This window comes from Anabrus simplex, chromosome 3, assembly GCF_040414725.1.
Source record: "Anabrus simplex isolate iqAnaSimp1 chromosome 3, ASM4041472v1, whole genome shotgun sequence".
NCBI lineage: Eukaryota > Metazoa > Arthropoda > Insecta > Orthoptera > Tettigoniidae > Anabrus > Anabrus simplex.
In genome coordinates this window covers 99,489,273-99,506,930 of record NC_090267.1, presented here as the reverse complement: position 1 = coordinate 99,506,930, position 17,658 = coordinate 99,489,273, and the positions used below count along the sequence as shown (strand labels likewise).

At 37.1% G+C, this 17,658-nt stretch overlaps 1 protein-coding gene across 1 annotated transcript in view; it reads right to left on the bottom strand.

Annotated features, from left to right (window-relative positions):
* Nrx-IV (neurexin-4) overlaps window positions 1-17,658 on the bottom strand; it is a 283,385-nt gene that overhangs the window by 24,730 nt on the left and 240,997 nt on the right. Inside the window, exons 20-23 of the mRNA XM_067142634.2 lie at window positions 17,338-17,469; window positions 13,444-13,623; window positions 5,928-6,272; window positions 5,669-5,806 (exon numbers count right to left, since the gene is read on the bottom strand). Of these exons, the coding sequence (XP_066998735.1) occupies window positions 5,669-5,806; window positions 5,928-6,272; window positions 13,444-13,623; window positions 17,338-17,469 (795 nt within the window). The remainder of the gene's footprint in view (window positions 1-5,668; window positions 5,807-5,927; window positions 6,273-13,443; window positions 13,624-17,337; window positions 17,470-17,658) is intronic.

Below are 17,658 nucleotides of genomic sequence, written 5' to 3'. Positions count from 1 at the left end.
TTATTTATACCAAGATTCCCATTATACAACTCGGCGCAGTTTTATATGGAACAGCAGTGTCAGAAAAGCAATATACCGGTATATTATCTATTTTAGAAGGATATTGATATGAATTTCCATATTTTATCTGTATATTTCCTTTTTAACACGAGTTCAAGCAAGACGATCGGCATGAATTCCAGTTAAATGTAAAGTGGGCGGCCCTAGAGATGTGTTTGACACCGCGGGATCGGTCCCACCTGAGGAGGAATGAGAAGGCAGCGGGTCGCTGGTTTTCCGAGCGGCCGAGAGAGTAACAGGCCAAGGATGGATGGCAGCTGAATCTCCCCAAACTGGAGAATGATTGAGCTAAGTTTCCATAAATTACAATTCTTACTTGAAATAATATTTTTAAAAATGTCTCTAACTTAAAACGGAGAGTATGTAGTTGTAGTATGAATATATTCAATGTAAAGTAAATTTTAAATTAAGCACTCGCATATTAACCTAAATCAGAGTCGATACATAAGAATAGAGCAATTTCAATGCCTATAGAATACATAAAATGCTGTAGACAGGCACATGTCGCCTTGATAATACTGAATAGGTAAAGTTTACTACATCAGAGAACAGCAATTTTTGAGAACTCTTAGATATCATCTCTATATATAAAGCAAGATGTCCTGACTGACTGATAATCAATGCACAGCAAAACCTACTGGAGATAATTGCATGAAAATTTGAGAACATACTCCTACCGTAGTGTACGTGCGCGCTAAGAAAGGGTTTTTAAAAATTCCTATTTTAAAGTGGTGAAATGTGATTTTACATTTTTGTTGAAGATCTCGGTTTTTTGTGAAAATTATTGTTCTTATATTCATTCACATATTTATTTTCTTAGAGCATAAATACTGTATTAAAAGAAATTTTTAAAATTCCAATTTTAAAGAGGTGAAAAGAGGGTGAAATGTAGTTTTACATTTGTGTTCAATGTCTCCGTTTTTGTGAAAAATATTTTACATATATATACATTCAATGCCCCAAATCGTATTAACCCATTCCAGTCTGGGCCTTAATATCCCTAACAAACGTTCTGGACTGGGCATTTTTAAGGATCTTTAAAATATTATATCTCTGTACCTGTAGGAGATATTGACATGATTCCTTTTTCTTTGTGCTTGTTTGAGCTTCTAATTTTTAAAAGCGCTCTTTGTATCATGTCAACTATCACTTAAGATTTTAAAATTGTTTATATATTATACCATGTTTTGCGAATGGAAGAAAAGTCTGACGGATAACTAAGCAACTACAGTTTTCTGAAATACAGTAATATTTACCCTATTTCGCTAATATAAAATGTGTATTGCAATTACAAAACAACAACGATAATAAGTACGATATAAAAATAATAAATTTTCAATAATAATAATAATAATAATAATAATAATAATAATAATAATAATAATAGTAATAATTACAATAACAAAAATGGGAGCTCTTACGAAATTTTATTTTAATTGATAAATTTTGTTAAAAGTTACTCAAATGTAAAAATATTGTTCCATTTACCACAAAAGACTTCTGAGAAAGAGAAAATACAGTCTTCTAAACAGACAACTTTACAAATATGTGGACAATCTTACGTATTCACGCAAATATGAAATACGCGGGAACATGAGCTAGGCCGTAAAACGAACTCCAATCAGAATGAAATGCAAGAAGTTGTTTCGAATTCATATGTCAATAATATGTTCATTTGCGCATAAACTTATAATATATCATAAAATATCGAAAATATCACTTTCGTCAAGCACATGTTTGCCGCGAGAAGCCATGTCTTAGAGCTCACTGATTGACAACATCTACTGGTGCATGCTGTTCAAATATATCGTACATTCTCTGACTTAGACATATAATACTGCCATCTGCTTAAATACTCTCGTAACTAATACATTAGGAAACATGATGTAACCACCAGAATATGTGCATAGCTCGTTCTCGATTTTTAGCGAATTGTCAAACCTTACTACGGGCTATGCCCGCAGCGTGTCCTGAATGTAATTTCGGCCGCTGCAAGCTATGCTCGCAGTTAGACCGGAAAGAGTTAATAGTACAGCAAAAATCTTGCATTTCTTGAAAAGTCAACGGAAATATATCTATTTTCAAGATTTTCCAGGTGAAATACTTCCCTTGCGAGCATGAATTTTTGGCTTTTGCCAATCAAAAATGGCCGCGGCACTTTTCAACATATAAGTGTATGCGCCAATTCAATCCACTTCCATGTATTTCAAGACGGTAATCAACGAAGTCCTTAACGAAAATAAATATAATTAACAGTATAGAGGCCTACATATACAAATATTTGTGAGTGAATTAATGAGGAGCTATTTTACACAGCGATGATAGCGCAACAGTTAAGACAACGGACTGCAGACTGCAAGAATGTATGTTCAAATCTGCCTCTTAGCAGGTTTTTTTAACACAGGAATTTTGTTTTATCAAGGAGAATGATTACCGTTTTATATTTTGTTACTGATTTATGCAGCCGCTTACAGTATAAAGGAATTATTTCAATCGTACAACTGGTAAAACAGGCTAGGCGAAAGCAGTACAAGTTCTTCCTTCATTATGATCGGCGCGTGCATGTGTCATTAGCAAAACTGTCCAAAGTTTAAAGATATTTCACTCATATTAACGAAGGAGAGACTGGAGGCAACTTGGATATTGTCGACCAGTAATGAATTGAGTGTGATAGAACTCTTGAGCAAGAAGGCTCTGAACCTTGGCACTCCTTGGTAATAACTATTCCTCCTAAGAAGAGTACCGACTTTTCATATCAGAAGATTCAACGCACTGGTGTTCGATATTTCAAGGAGACAGCTAAATAATAGACTGCAGCGCGAAAACATATTTTTTCACCCGCACAGCATAATGTCAGTAACTGATCTAAACATCAATGGTGAAGTGTTGCCACATAACATTGTTTCTGTTGTAGGTACGGTGCGTGTCTAGTTAGATCTCTTTCTTACATTTTATATTCTACTCAGTTACGGCATAAAGAAGTTCGTGAAGCTATTGTTTCGTATGTTGTGAACAATTGGGTAGAGTTCTCCATGTTGTACGAAAATCATCTTGGTAATAACTATTCCTCCTCAAAAGAGTACCAGCTTTTCATGTCAGAAGATTCAACTTATGGTGGAACATGTGAGTTGACGGCAGCAGGCAAAATATTTCCATTCCGCTTTGAAGTTTATGGTAATCAAAAGTTATACTGGGCATTTAGTTCGATAGCAAATAATTGTATTTTAACTCTGTGATTTGATTTCATAACGAAAAGTTAATTTTTAACATTGAGACGATTTAAATAACCTCATTTATATCCTTAATATCTCATTATTATTTCATTCCATTCATAAATCAGGCAAATAAATTATTACAAAAGAAGTAATGTAAAATATTAACATATTTACATTTCGAGATCACAGGGAATTTTAAATTCCATTTAACAGGTAACTCGAATTACACATGAAATTTTTCAATTCCGGCCGAAGCCGGGACGGGAAAACACATCATTTACGTTCACGTCTTTCATTTCTTACAAAAGTTGATGAACGCGTAAGGTTGGTTTGGTGGCCTTCAAAAGAAAATGGGAAATAAAAAATATAATGGGACATAACTATGACGCGAGCGAAGCCGCGGGCAAAGCCCTAGTAATGTATAAGGCAACCTGATGTTTAGCGTGAAAAGCATATGTAGGGTTAAGTATGGATATGCAGGCAGATATGTGTTTTTGTTGTCATTGAAAAACATGGATCAACGTGTTGGTAAAGTTCGGAGTTAGATGTCCTCGGAATGGAATAATATATGACCCAGTGTAATGTAAATAGCTATAGTTATGTATGCCTCATCGAGGAAGATGTATTTATGAGAAGAGGTTGAGACATTTAAGAAGAAATATATACAAAGAGGGTTAAAATTGAAATATGTTAGCTGCGAGTTGTACTAAATGAAGTGTATAATCGTCGAAGAGAATGAGCATTAGCAATGCACAGAAGAAATAGTTTGGGATACGAGATGTAAGTAGCTTAAGATTGGGTCATGTACAGACTACATTGAAGTACTTAGGAATTTCATCGAGGGAACACAGAAGTATACGAGGACATATCTGACCGAGAATAGTGAATGCTAAGCCTGGTCCAACTTATATTGTGGGCATATCCATGCAATAAAGATTAACATGTTAGGTGACACCTATATCGAACATCTCATGTGTGTCTAATATTATAATATATTGAGAAAAGGGTTGAAATAATTTACTGTTATTGTGCGATAGTCATAGTCAAGCTGTTCATTGAATTTAAAGAGCTGTATACAGGCAATGGAGTGTTATTCTACATTGATGTTCGAGCACATGATTTTAAAATAAAAGCTGTAATAAAATAAGAATTGGTAGACTAAGAAGTCAGTTAGAAATTTTCATTTTAGAGATTATAATATGACTGAAATATCCCAGTAAATTAAGATCAGGTTAGCAGATGCAAGATTTTGCTGTTTAGGGAAGAAGTGGAACTTAGCACGACATTTCGAAGGTAGTCACGAGGAATAGTCATGAGGATAGAAAAATAAGTTATGGTCTAGTATACAAAATCAAATTAGGAAATTGATAGTCATGCTGAAAACAGTTTTGTTTTGAGTGATCTACATATTAGTGGATACGTGTTGGAAAGGAAGTGAAGCTAATCATTACGAAATAGAAATTGTATGTTTGTTGGCTAATCTTAAAGAAAGTGGATGGCCATACTTAGAAGATAAAAGACTACTATTGTAAATAATATTTCCCATGAAATTCATTTGAATTTATGTCACAGTAATTTTCTCTTTCCAAGATATTCTACTTATTTAATAAACAATTTTAGTTAAAAATTGACCATGTGACAAGGTTATTTATTGATAGATATTGTAAGTTAAGGATATAGATTTAAGTGAATTGCAGTTTTTTAAATTTTATCTTTCGCATCGTATGGTACATGGGTGGACACGTCCACCTGAGATATTGATAGGTCATAGTTGTGGAACACCATACCCTTTCTCTGACTCCACGTTAAGCTTAGATTCGTCAAGATATACCCTGAGATCATCATGAGTAGTCTGAGTTTTCTTTCACTCTCCTACTAGATGTGGTAGTAGGGTGCAAAGGTTTTTGGAGATAAGGTGCCAGAACTTAGTCCCGCAGGTGTTCTTTTATGTGCCGGTAAATCTACTAACACAAGGCTGACGTATTTGAGCACCTTCAAATACTACCGAACTGAGCCAGTATCGAACCTGCCATGTTGGGGTCAGAAAGCAGGCGCCTCAACCGTCCGAACCACTCCCCCTGGCTCAAAAAACTACTACAGAACATTCAAATAACACTACTACTGCTCTCTCATTCCTAAGCACATCCACTGCCAATGTTCAGCCATGTAAATGTCTTCTGTTGTAATAAAGTCCTCAAGATCATACAACAGTTTACTCCTTCCCATTGATTTCCACCCCATTCTCCCTGAGTTATGTCCTCAGGAGAGTTAACACTCTTATACTTCATTTTTTTAATTTAAAAAATATTTCTTTGACCTATTTGAAATACTACCAGTTTTCTGCTTTTGAGTTATTGTAAAAGGATGGAAGAAAAATGAATAAATATACTCGCCTCCAAGTATGGCGGAGTCTGTTCGTCGATATATTCTCTCCAAATCTTCTTCACTTAAAAGTGGAGGTGGCCTAGTTTCAATAAGGTCTGGTGGATGAGTTATAGGCTCCACACCGCAGAAGTCCTCTGTTAGAGGTGCTACAATCAAATTAACGTATGGTAAGTATATGTAATTACTAATATGATTTCATCACTGAATAATATGAAGACACAAGTTGTCAATACAGCACGCTACACAATACATGAATTAGATACTTACAACCAATAGATTTCACATTTGCAGGGCCATTCTCCTGGAACAGCAGTTTTAAAGGATATATATCATCAAATTCCACTCTAGATATACAGCCTATAAATCCTTCAGACATTGATTCGTTCTTCCCAATGTACAGGTATTGGATGTTGTTGAACTGAGCATCAGCGGATGCCTTGATGTCAAATTTGTACTCCTTTGTTTCATGATCATCAACTTTAATAACCATGATGGAACCAGACTCCTTGCGAGAGATTCGGATATCATGATACTGACCCAATCCAAAATGTTTGTTGGGATATATAAGCTCTTGACGTTCAAAACCAAAATCGAACACAACTCTCAGATGGCCTGGAATAAACAAATAAATAGATAAATATATATTGCTCAAAACAATTAGAGGTAAAAGTTCTTGAATGTCTGTCAAATTTCACAATAAAATTATTTGCTCCAGAAACAGCCTCTAAAAATAGTCATGAGGTACAAAAGAAGTAAAGAGAAAGTATTTTGCTTATACTGGAGAATCTGTTGAGAAAAATTAGAGGTAAAAGTGAATACTTTTTGCAGTAAAGATTGACAGAGATACAGTATACTGAATCCAGGTGAGTCTAACAGGGAAAAAACATGTGCCATATTTCATCACATAATGGTCACTTTTTAATGCCTTTTTTAAAAGTGAAAATACATGACGTGACCATTACATGAAGAATAAATTAAAATGGTAACAACTGGTCATGTTGACTTTCAATGATCAACTTCTATGCACAGGGGAGAGTGCGAGCAAGCACCAACCACATCTATAGAAGTTTTAGAACAAAGGTTCTAGTCGTTACTTTTATTTCCCATTGATGAAATCAAAACCCAGGGAACCTTCCTATATTGATCAATGAAGTCCTCATTGATTGATTTCTGTATTTAATTTCAATAGTTCGAAATAATTACATAAGTTTACCTCCTTTTTGATGTATTAAAAAAATACAATTTTTAGATCTTGTTTACAAGCTATGAACGTGTGATCAAGGCTTCCTCTGCATATTACTGGTGATATAAAATGCTTAATAATTCTGAGGGAATAGAGAATGCTTTGGATGATATAGCAGATGACAGTTCAGATGATGAAAATATGATGCTGATTAATGCACTGACTTTGGAGATGAGAAAATTTTTAGGCTAATGGTTCATGGTGTGGTTACGTCCTTTTTTTAATTATTATCTTTTTATTATTAACAAATACACTGCAAATAGAAAATATCCTGGTGGCAATGGTCACTTACAGTAATGTAATATTAAAGTAAAGTTAACATAATTACCCAACAACAAACAAACAAACAAACAAACAAACAAACAAACAAACAAACAAACAGACAGACAGACAAACAAACAAACAAACAAGAAGAGTACAACAAGCACATTTATACTTATAATTTACAAAGTTTATTCCACCTACTCAATACTGTACAATAATTGCAATGTCTATAAATACATTACAATATGTTGTCAAGGGACTAGTTTCGACCCTATATGGGCCATCAACAGCCTAGGATACACTTATGGATTTGCTGAAGTCCTAAAACAGAATTACATTGTGGAAATAAAATTTAAAAAAATGAACTGTGTATGTGATGCGATAATGTACATATAAAATGGTGGATTAATGAACTATTATAGATAAAACAATGTTATACTGATGAGTGACAAGTTGATGTAAATCCTAATAATTTTATCGCATCACATACACAGTTCATTCTTTTAAATTTTATTTCCACAATGTAATTCTGTTTTAGGACTTCGGCAAATCCATAAGTGTATCTTAGTTAGGCTGATGATGACCCATATAGGGTCGAAACCAGTCCCCTGACAACATACTGTAATGTATTTATAGATATTGCAATTATTGTACAGTATAGAGTAGGTGGAATAAACTTCGTAAATTATATGTAATCTTAATTCAATACAGAACCAATAATAAAATTTATAAGAATTACTAGTAGTTTAACATTCTAAATCCAGCATCCTAGTTTGTGAATCACGGGCAATAGCTGAGTGGCATAGAAAGTGGGCCTAAGAGTCGAGATACCACCTGCTATGGAATAGGAGTGGGCATCTCGGACATATTCTGAGTCATGGCCCTCCTAGTGCTGAGGCACTCAGGCAATATAATCCCCCAGTGGTTTCTAACCCATTAGAGGAACTGGGCCTATGTGTAAGAAGGATAACATTCAACTTCACAGAAAATTTACCCAGCACATTCACAACATTTCAAGCAAACCTCGGACCGATAGGAGTAACGAAGTCCCACTTCCATTTAACAGGCAAGGGACTCCTTGGCAACAACTTTGCGAAATTCTCTTAATAAGATCCACTTTTCCAATACCTTTCAACAAATCTATTAACTAGTACACGTTTTGGTCCGATTGGACTTTCTTCAGCTATATAACATGAAAAAATTAAAACATTAGATATGTGAATAATGAAAACACAGTTCAGTTCTTGAAACATGTCATAAAAATAACTTTTTAAACAATCTTGAAAATGGTTAAAAAAACCAGTGTCCTAAAAACTTCTATGTTTGATCCCAATAAAATAGGTTGTAAATGAGGCGAGTTACAGTTGGAGATACATATTTTGCAAAATTATCAACATACTTCAGTACAAAAATGGAGATTTTTTTTTATTTTTTTTTTACAAAGCTTCAATTCAAATTTGAAAAAAAAAAAAAAAAACACATTGTTGCTGACAGATTAAAATGCCAAACTGGAATGGATAATGGGTGTTCAACTTCTTGTTTCATAGTATATGATCTGAGAAAAAAGACAAAATAAATTTAAAGTTGTTAAAGAAGAAAATAAGAAGCTGGTGGGATAAAAGTGCTTTATTCACTTCTCTGGTTGAATGTGAATATGCTGAGCTATGCATGACTTAAGCTGGACTGAATAACAAGGTTGAATGTTATGGCAAGTTACTGCTGACTGAGATAGGGGATGGTAGTAGAGGAAATGGAAAAGTGGAGGGGAAGGTGCAGTTTGTTAATTAGCGTGCTGGCCTTTGGTTACAGGGGTCCCGGGTTGGATTCCCGGCTGGGTCGAAGATTTTAACCTTAAATGGTTAATTCCCTTGGCTTGGGGACTGGGTGTTTGTGCATATTATGTTGTTTTTTAATGCATATGAATCTGCCCTCTAGCAATGAAATCCTTATCATGAGGCAAATTAAACCAATTATGCTTAGGTCATTCGAACACTGGATCATTTTACAAAAAGCTCTGAAAGTTCCTTTACTTAATACAGTAGTGTTCATAAAAAACAGAATACATTGAAAGACTAGAGATAGGAAGTTGATATTCACAGGACATGTTCATTAGTATGTTCTGTAGAAACTATTAGCATTTCAGTCACCTAGGTTTAGCATGTGTCCTGTTGCCTAAGTAGGCACTGGATCCTTCATTGGTACTGATAACTTGTTCCATGCGTGATGGCATCGATGCGTATAAGACTCAAATGGTGTCCTGGGGTACAGCCATTCATGTTGCATTCACCTGGTCCCACCGTTCATCTTTGGTGGTTGGCACTGGGTCACAGTGCCGCACCCGTTGTTTCACCATATCCCACACATTTTTGACTGGCGACAAGTCCGGTGATTGGGCGGGCCAGGGCAACAGTCCAAAATCCTGTGACAACAAGAAGGCACGTGTTCGTGCAGCAACATGTGGTCGCGCATTGTCCTGCTAAAATATGGCATCTGGGGTGTTGTGTAGAAAGGGTATGACTATGGGTCACAGGATGTCAAACTGGTCACAGTGCCCTGGACATGTGCCAACTGTGATTTGTGGTTGTACCCAATAGCATTCCACACCTTAAGGCCTTGATTTGGTGCTGTATATCTTGTGTGATTGCAGTCAATGTGATGCTTCTCCCCCTGTCTGCGGAGAACCAAAATGTGGCCATCATTTTCAAACAAACACAACCTGAATTTGTCCGAAAACACTATCTGCTGCCATTGCTGTCCCCAGTGACATTGCCTCATACACCATTGCAGTCTAGCATATATATGCACAATAGTTAAAGGTAGGCGGAGAAGTGGATGATGCGTCGGTAACCTAGACTATAATAAACGGCGACAGACTGTTACTCCTGACAGTGTACGTTGTGTTACACTGTTCCACTGTTGCGCCAGAGCCAAGGAGGACACAGATCTGCCCTGCAATGCCATTCGGGTGAGGTGTTGATCTTCTCGGGAGGGGTGCGCAACCAGACTCATCTCGTCATGTTCTACGGCCTTCTGTGAACCATATGGTGCACACCCATTGCACTGCCGACACACTTCATCCCACACGAGCAGCAATTTCCCGGATGGATGCATCACGTTCTTTCATGCCAATAATGCGCCTTCTTTCATACTCACTCATTTGATGGTACGGTTCTCACATACGTATGCGAGGCATCCTGCACTTCTGCTCAAGTCACACTGATCCATTACCTTCAGTTTATAGCGACAACGAGAGCCGCAGGCACATTTTACCAGTCGTGGTGGTGTGCCGAGATATCGATGTGGACCTTGAACCTGAGGGCCAACATGGTTCAAATACTAATCGTTTCTTCAGAATGTACTAATGCACATGTCCTGTGCATATGAACTTCCTATCTCTAGTCTTTCAAGGTGTTCTTGTTTTCATGAACATGAGTATATTTATGGAAATATTCATTTAGATTTAAAAAGCAATCTGAATCAAGATTTAAATCATATTCCCAATAAAATCAACATACTGTATGACGAACTGATGAAATATATTAATAAAGCAATATTCTAATGCACATGTTAAAGTAAATAAACAAAACAGCCCCTGCCCCTGCACCTTTACCGTGTCCTCTGCCACTATCACCTATCCCCGCCAGCAGTAACTCGCCATAACATTCAACCTTGTTATTCAGTCCTGATTCAGTCACGCCCAGCTCAGGTACATTCAAATTCAACAAGAGATGTAAGTGAATGTAGCACTCTTCTTCCAAAAGCTTCATTTCTTCTTCTTCTTCTTCTTCAACAACAATTTCATTTTGTCTTTCTTCTCAGATCATGTTCTATGGAACAAGAAGTTGAAATTAAACTACACCCATCCATTGTCCATTTCATTCTGTATGTTGATAGCTTTGCAAAAATGCATCTCCAATTGTTAACACTTTATGAACTATTTTACTGGGAATGAACATTCTCATTTTTTAGGACAGCATGGTGGTGGGGTGGTTTTTTTTTTTTTTTTTTTTTTTTTTTGCTAGTGATTTAACGTCACATTAACACAGCAAAGGTTTTCAGTGACAACAATTTGCTTTATGTCGCACCGACACAGATAGGTCTTATGACTATGATGGGATAGGAATTAAGGTACAGTCCCAGCATTTGTCTGGTGTGAAAATGGGAAACCACGGAAAACCATCTTCAAAGTTGCCGACAGTTTCAAACCCACTATCTCCCAAATGCTACGTGACTCAAACCGCACAACCACTTGCTCGGTGGTTTTCAGTGATGCAAGACTGGGTAAGGGGCAGGATTAGGAAGGTAGCATTTATAGCCTTAATTAAGGAACAGCCCCAGCATTTGCCTGGTGTGAAAATGGAAAACCATGGGAGACCATCTTCAGGGCTGGCAAGAGTGGAATTCAAACCCACCATCTCCTGAATATAACTGCACAGCTACACGACCCTAACCAGACAGCCAACTTGCTTGGTACAGTACAGTGTTTTTTAAAAACAATTTTCAAGATCCTTTAAAAGTTATTTTTATGACAGTTTTAAGAATTGAACAATATTTTCATCATTTACATATCTAATGTTTTAATTTTTTCATGTTACGTAGCTGAAGAAGGTCCAATCAGACTGAAACATGCACTGGTTAATAGATTTGTTGAAAGGTAATGAAAAGGTGGCTCTTATTAAAAGGCAATACAGAACGCAAATATGAAATTTGTCACAAGTAACAACTTTGTGAGTGAAAAGGAAGGAAGGAAGGAAGGAAGGAAGGAAGGAAGGAAGGAAGGAAGGAAGGAAGGAAGGAAGGAAGGAAGGAAGGGGGATATACCAACGAAGAGATTATAATCAATAGTCAATCTTTTTATAATCAAACTGTCCTTAACACATGTTTAAAAAAAAGGAAAGGAAAGAGTGTGGGGTAGGACTGTTCATCAGGAATACTATTGTATGCAACACAGTTTCTGTTAGGCTCATAAATGAGCAAATGATGCAGGTAGATTTAGTAATTGGAGGAATCAGGATGAGAATTGTTTGCCTATATCCACCATGAGAGGGAGCAGATGAAGTTGACGAGTTTTATGAAGCACTCAGTGACATCATAGTCGGATCAACATCAAGGATAGGAGAGTGCTAAAGGGTGATTTCAAAGCAAGAGCTGGAAATAGAACTGAAGGATATGAAAATGTGATACATAAATGTGGGGAAGATACATTTCTTTTTCCTCACCATGAACAAAGAGAACTTCAGGTGCATAAATTATGCAGAGGCATTAACTATGTGAGAAAATACGGTACTCTTTGAAGCCATTTCATCCCTGCCTTCCCACTTTATTTCACCATTTGAGGTCTTATTTCACCTATTCCTGCTTCTTTATGACAGTCAAATTTATTTATCATCCTTCCACTTCCTCAAGCGCAATTTCTCTAACATCACTGTCTTCCTCCCCATGAGCTCGATTGGTTGTGACAACAACAGAAAGATTTCCTTTTACACTGAGAAGATTTTCAAAATATTCCTTCCACCTGTCCATTGATTACTTGGGATTTACTGTCAGTTCACTATCCATTTCCTTTTTCTCTCCCTTTCTAAGATTCTTTATTACTGCCCAGAAAGGTTTCCCTGCCACTAGACCGAGCTTTTCCTGATTATTAATGCCGATGACCTAGATGTTAACAATGGATTCAACAGTTATTTTGCTCTGTTTCTTTCATCTATGTACACTTCCCTGCCTCCATATGTCCTGGTTTGGAGCCATTTCTGACATGCCTTCCTTTACAAGCTGCACTCCATCATTCCACCAAGATGTTCACTTTCTCCCATCTTTACATACAGTTCTTTTTAGGCATTCCCTTGCAGTTTGTACAGCAGTATCCTTGTATGCCATCCATTCTCTTTCTATATTGTGAACCTGCTAAGATTGGGAAAGAAGCCAACTGTGGACTTACATAAGGCACAGCCCCAACATTCGACCAGTGTGAAAATGAGAAATCACCGAAAACCATCTTCAGGGCTGTTTACAGCGAGGATCAAATTCACCATCTCCTGAATGCAAGCTAACAGCTATGTAGCCCAAACTGTGCAGTCAACTAACTTGATGAGAAAAATGTAATGCAGACCGCTGTGCCAGTGTCGAGTGCAGTTACTGCTTCTAAACTGAACCATGGGTAGAGCAAGGCTGTTCTGGTTGATGTATTATCTTTTACCTGATAAGAACGCAGTCAAAAGGAAAATAAAGTACAGAAAGTAGAAAAGTAAAAGACGGTTGTGCGAAAGTATTACTTACCACTGTTAGATACCATAATAGTGAGATATTCTCCAGATATGTTGGAAAAGAAGCCCAACAAGAAGCCTTTTGGATTAGTCGTGGTGAATCCAACACGAATTTTTTCACTAATAGTTGATCTCCAACTTCCAGCAAAATCATATTTAATTGATGAAGTAGGACGCATATTCACTCCAATTTCTGGGGGGGGAAAAAAAGTGCGTTTAAGACTTAAAAGTACATTATGCAAATATGGTATATGTTAGCATACAAGAAATGGACATAATTCTGAACTCATTCACAAAAACTGATTTAATAGCCCAGGCACAGAATTTCACACTGCACTTTGCAACAGTAAAGTCGAGAAGAAATATACATTACACATATACATTCTGAGGTTGAAAGAATAGAGGCAAAAGTCTATATTAGTCTTGTCTTCCAATGAAAGGAAATGGCATTTTTAAATCTTAATGGATATTTTTCTTGAAAAAGCATTATTTGAGTATGATTTAAGACATTCTATCTATCAAAAGTGCAACAAGCTTTAGTGCTTATAATTCATTAGTTCTTCATCATCATCATCATCATCCACTACCCTCTCCCAGTTGTTAGCCATTATGGAGAGTACTCTTTAAGCTTCATCAACATAAAATAGTTCAATGCTTTCTATGTCCATCCAGTCCTGTACATTCTTACAGTATAATGTTTCCCTCCTGCCTACTCCACTATGCCCTTCAATTTTGCCTTTCAGAATTAGTTGTAAATAGAGATGACTTCTCTAGACTTTTGTAAGGACTTAACCTGTTGATTCAGCACCCTGAACCTAGATATACTATGCCTACTCGTGCGCAGATATCAAGCAACATCCTCCCAGAACTGGATCATGATGCAGAAACAAGAGTAAAAGAAGAGTTCCAAAATGCAGATAACATAGCTGTTACAATGGATTTGTGGACATCAACAGTAACCCGACGACTACCTAAATATCATTGCTCATTATGTATACCAGGACTTCAAGCTTCAGCATATACGCATTGAAATTATACCATTTGAAGAAGTAAGACTCATATTACAAATTGCTTGAAGACATTAGAAACTTGGGTTTTAATGGATAAAATAATTAATGGCTATGATTCATGATAATGGTTGTAACACAGTAAGGGCCGTGGCATTGGGAAAATATCATTTGCCGTGTGTAGCTTGTTCTGACAACTTGTTCTGAAAGAGGGACTCTCTTCATTTCAAAGAATATTGTTACGTGTTGGCAGGATAAATAAATGAGTACAGAACCTGGTAGCGTCCTGTTTCTAAGATTTACTAACTAAGCACTACAATTACAGATTTACACACACACAGACGACAGCCGAGCTTACAACTTACACACGTACAGGGTTATACACTTACACGGTTCGCGCTCTCTCTCTCTCTCTTAGTTTCTCTTATGTTCCATCTACAATGAGAGAGAGAGAGAGAGACACACACACATCGATTATTTACACTACACTCACTCAGCCAATCAGCCACACTCGTTAGGGCTGTCACGGTCCACAGCTTACACGTCAGTCTCGCAGGTCGGGATAGTATCCGCTGTTCATTCAATCTGTCGAATCCCGTTCGCAGTCTGCACACGTCGGCACCCAGTGTTCCCTTCGCGCTACTCCAGAACACCCCAGGTTCTTCTCCAGCAGCCGGCCTCAAGGGACACACACACACGCACGCACGCACGCACGCACGCACGCACGCACACACACACACACACACACAAGACATTAGGGAAACAGGAACGAGTCCTCGGCACCAACAGGCAGATACTCCATCAGGCTGACATCTCAGCCCAGGCTATCACTGACTGCGCTCTTCGCTAACTCACACCAGCAAACTCAATCTTGCTCTCGCTCACTCACTCACTAACTCTCACTGACTGCAGGCAGGTCGTTCCTCCCTTATATACCTGCGCTGGCCCTTCTAGAACAGTCCGGATGCTAGATGTATCCAGGAACCTCGCGAGATAGAAGACTCCAGATTAATAGTCGAGTAATTTCCGTCGAACCATACGGCGCAACCACGGATAGAAGAGAGAAGGGCTGGCCCAGCACTTAAATGTTGCTCGCGATTGGCGTGGTCGAGCGTAAGTGCGATGGATGACAAGCTCGGCCCGTAGCAAGTTGGCATGGCGGACGCTTTAACCATTACAATATAGAAAATCTCATTGTGTTATGTAGAAAATTAGTAGAAACTTTCAAACATTCCTCTAAATCACAAAGGTTCTTAGAGCCACAAATAAACAACTTTCTCTACCACCACAGCCAGATTCAAGATGAACCTACACAATGGAATTCAACTCTTCATATGCTAGAAATACTTCAGCTTTCCACAACCTCGAAAGGCCTTCCATTATTTCATTATTCCCTCTCCCTTCTCTATGACATCTCATCATCACTACTGTCTTACTCTTCTCCATGCTTATTTTTATTCCATATTCCTCTATCTCCTGATTCCATACAGTAACTAGTTCTTGCATTTTCTTTTCGTTTTCTCCCCATATTACTATCTCATCTGCCAAGAATAAGGCCTTTGTCTCTTTAAATCTCATTGTTTGTTTTACATTCTTCTTGTGAATTTCAATCACGATTGTGATGAAGATTAAAGAGGGTAATACACCTTGTCAAAGTCCTATTTCTACATCAAACCATTTTGTTTGTGCTATTTTCGTCTTCATACTACATACATACTTTTCATACTGTATTTAGAAATCTGTATTTTGCTATTTTATTTCAAGAATGAAAGAATTGTAGTATAGAGGCAGAAAACCTGCAAAATCCACTATGAGATAATATTTTTGGAAGAACTGACCCGCAGCACATATATTATGAAGAACACAAATTCCTTCGACTGGGACGTTCACCTATTCCTTTGTTTGTCACTGTTCATTGTCAATACGGAACAAAATGAACTTTTACATATGATCCTTGACTATTGCCGCACAATATTGAACGTTAAATGACAGGACCTTACCAAAGTTCCAAGCTAAAATATTTCACATAGCAATTTTTGCAAGTGGAATGGCAATATACTGGTATTGAGCATTGACAAAAACTGGTATTCACCCATCTCTATTACTAAAATTGCCTATTTTTTACCATGTAACTCATACCTTAGATATGCAATTTTTCTGCATTTGATGGTGGTTTGTAGTTTTCCTTTGCAGTTTTGCTTTCTGTAATACCTGTTCATTAATGGTATGTTCAACCCACAATACTCTCAGCATTCTAGAAGCCATAGTTCTAGACCTTCCTGTCATTTGATAGCGATTTGTTTTAATGTTCAAGCTTTGATCCATTAGAGCACAGTAGATCAAACGTAACATTTTAACCATGCACTGCTGAAGTTTTACTGCTAGGAGAGATGAATCCTTTTGAATGTACATATCTCATCATACATCAAAATAATGAAACATGCAACCTCAAACTTTTTAAAGATATTAATTTTTAAATGTAAAAAATTTGCAAAATTGCCCTGAACAGTTCTAGATTAGCAAAAAGTGGAAGTGAGACAAGAAATTATATCATATTCACAAAGTCCACTGCTCGATATAACAAACTAATACCTAATAGCACTCAGTTTGCATTGTGGATGCCTACCTAAGTACCTTTCTTATCTAACAATTTTTCTACTTGCAGAGATACATGCTTCGTCCTTCTGTATTTTCAGGTTTCTTCTTCTCTTCTCTTTCTGTTTTCCCTCTTCCGATGCTGACCTGTCGTGTTTATCCTTTTGTGTTTTCCCATTCATATTCCTATCCTTTTACATATGACTTGAAATATAAACAAACTATATGACGTTGAGCAAGTGAAGAGCAAGGCAAGCCAACATAATATTGCAAAATAAGTTTTACACAACTAAAAATAAACTTACCATCAGCACAGATGGGTCCTTTAAATGCAGTCCACCGGCAGTCGCACCAGTAACTATCATATCCTTCATGACAAGTACCATTGTTTAGGCATGGGTTACTCTGACATTTGCCAACACAGCCATTACTAATTCCTGACAACAGAAGATATACAGAAGATTACAATGAGAACAATGAATGTTGAATATATTTATTATCTCTATCAAGATTCTTGTATTCTATACTAGCTGTACCCATGCGCTCTGCTGCATACACATACAGTATATATCACGATGAGTCTTAAGAAGAGAGCGGAACGATAACTGCGTATTACCAGTGGAGTA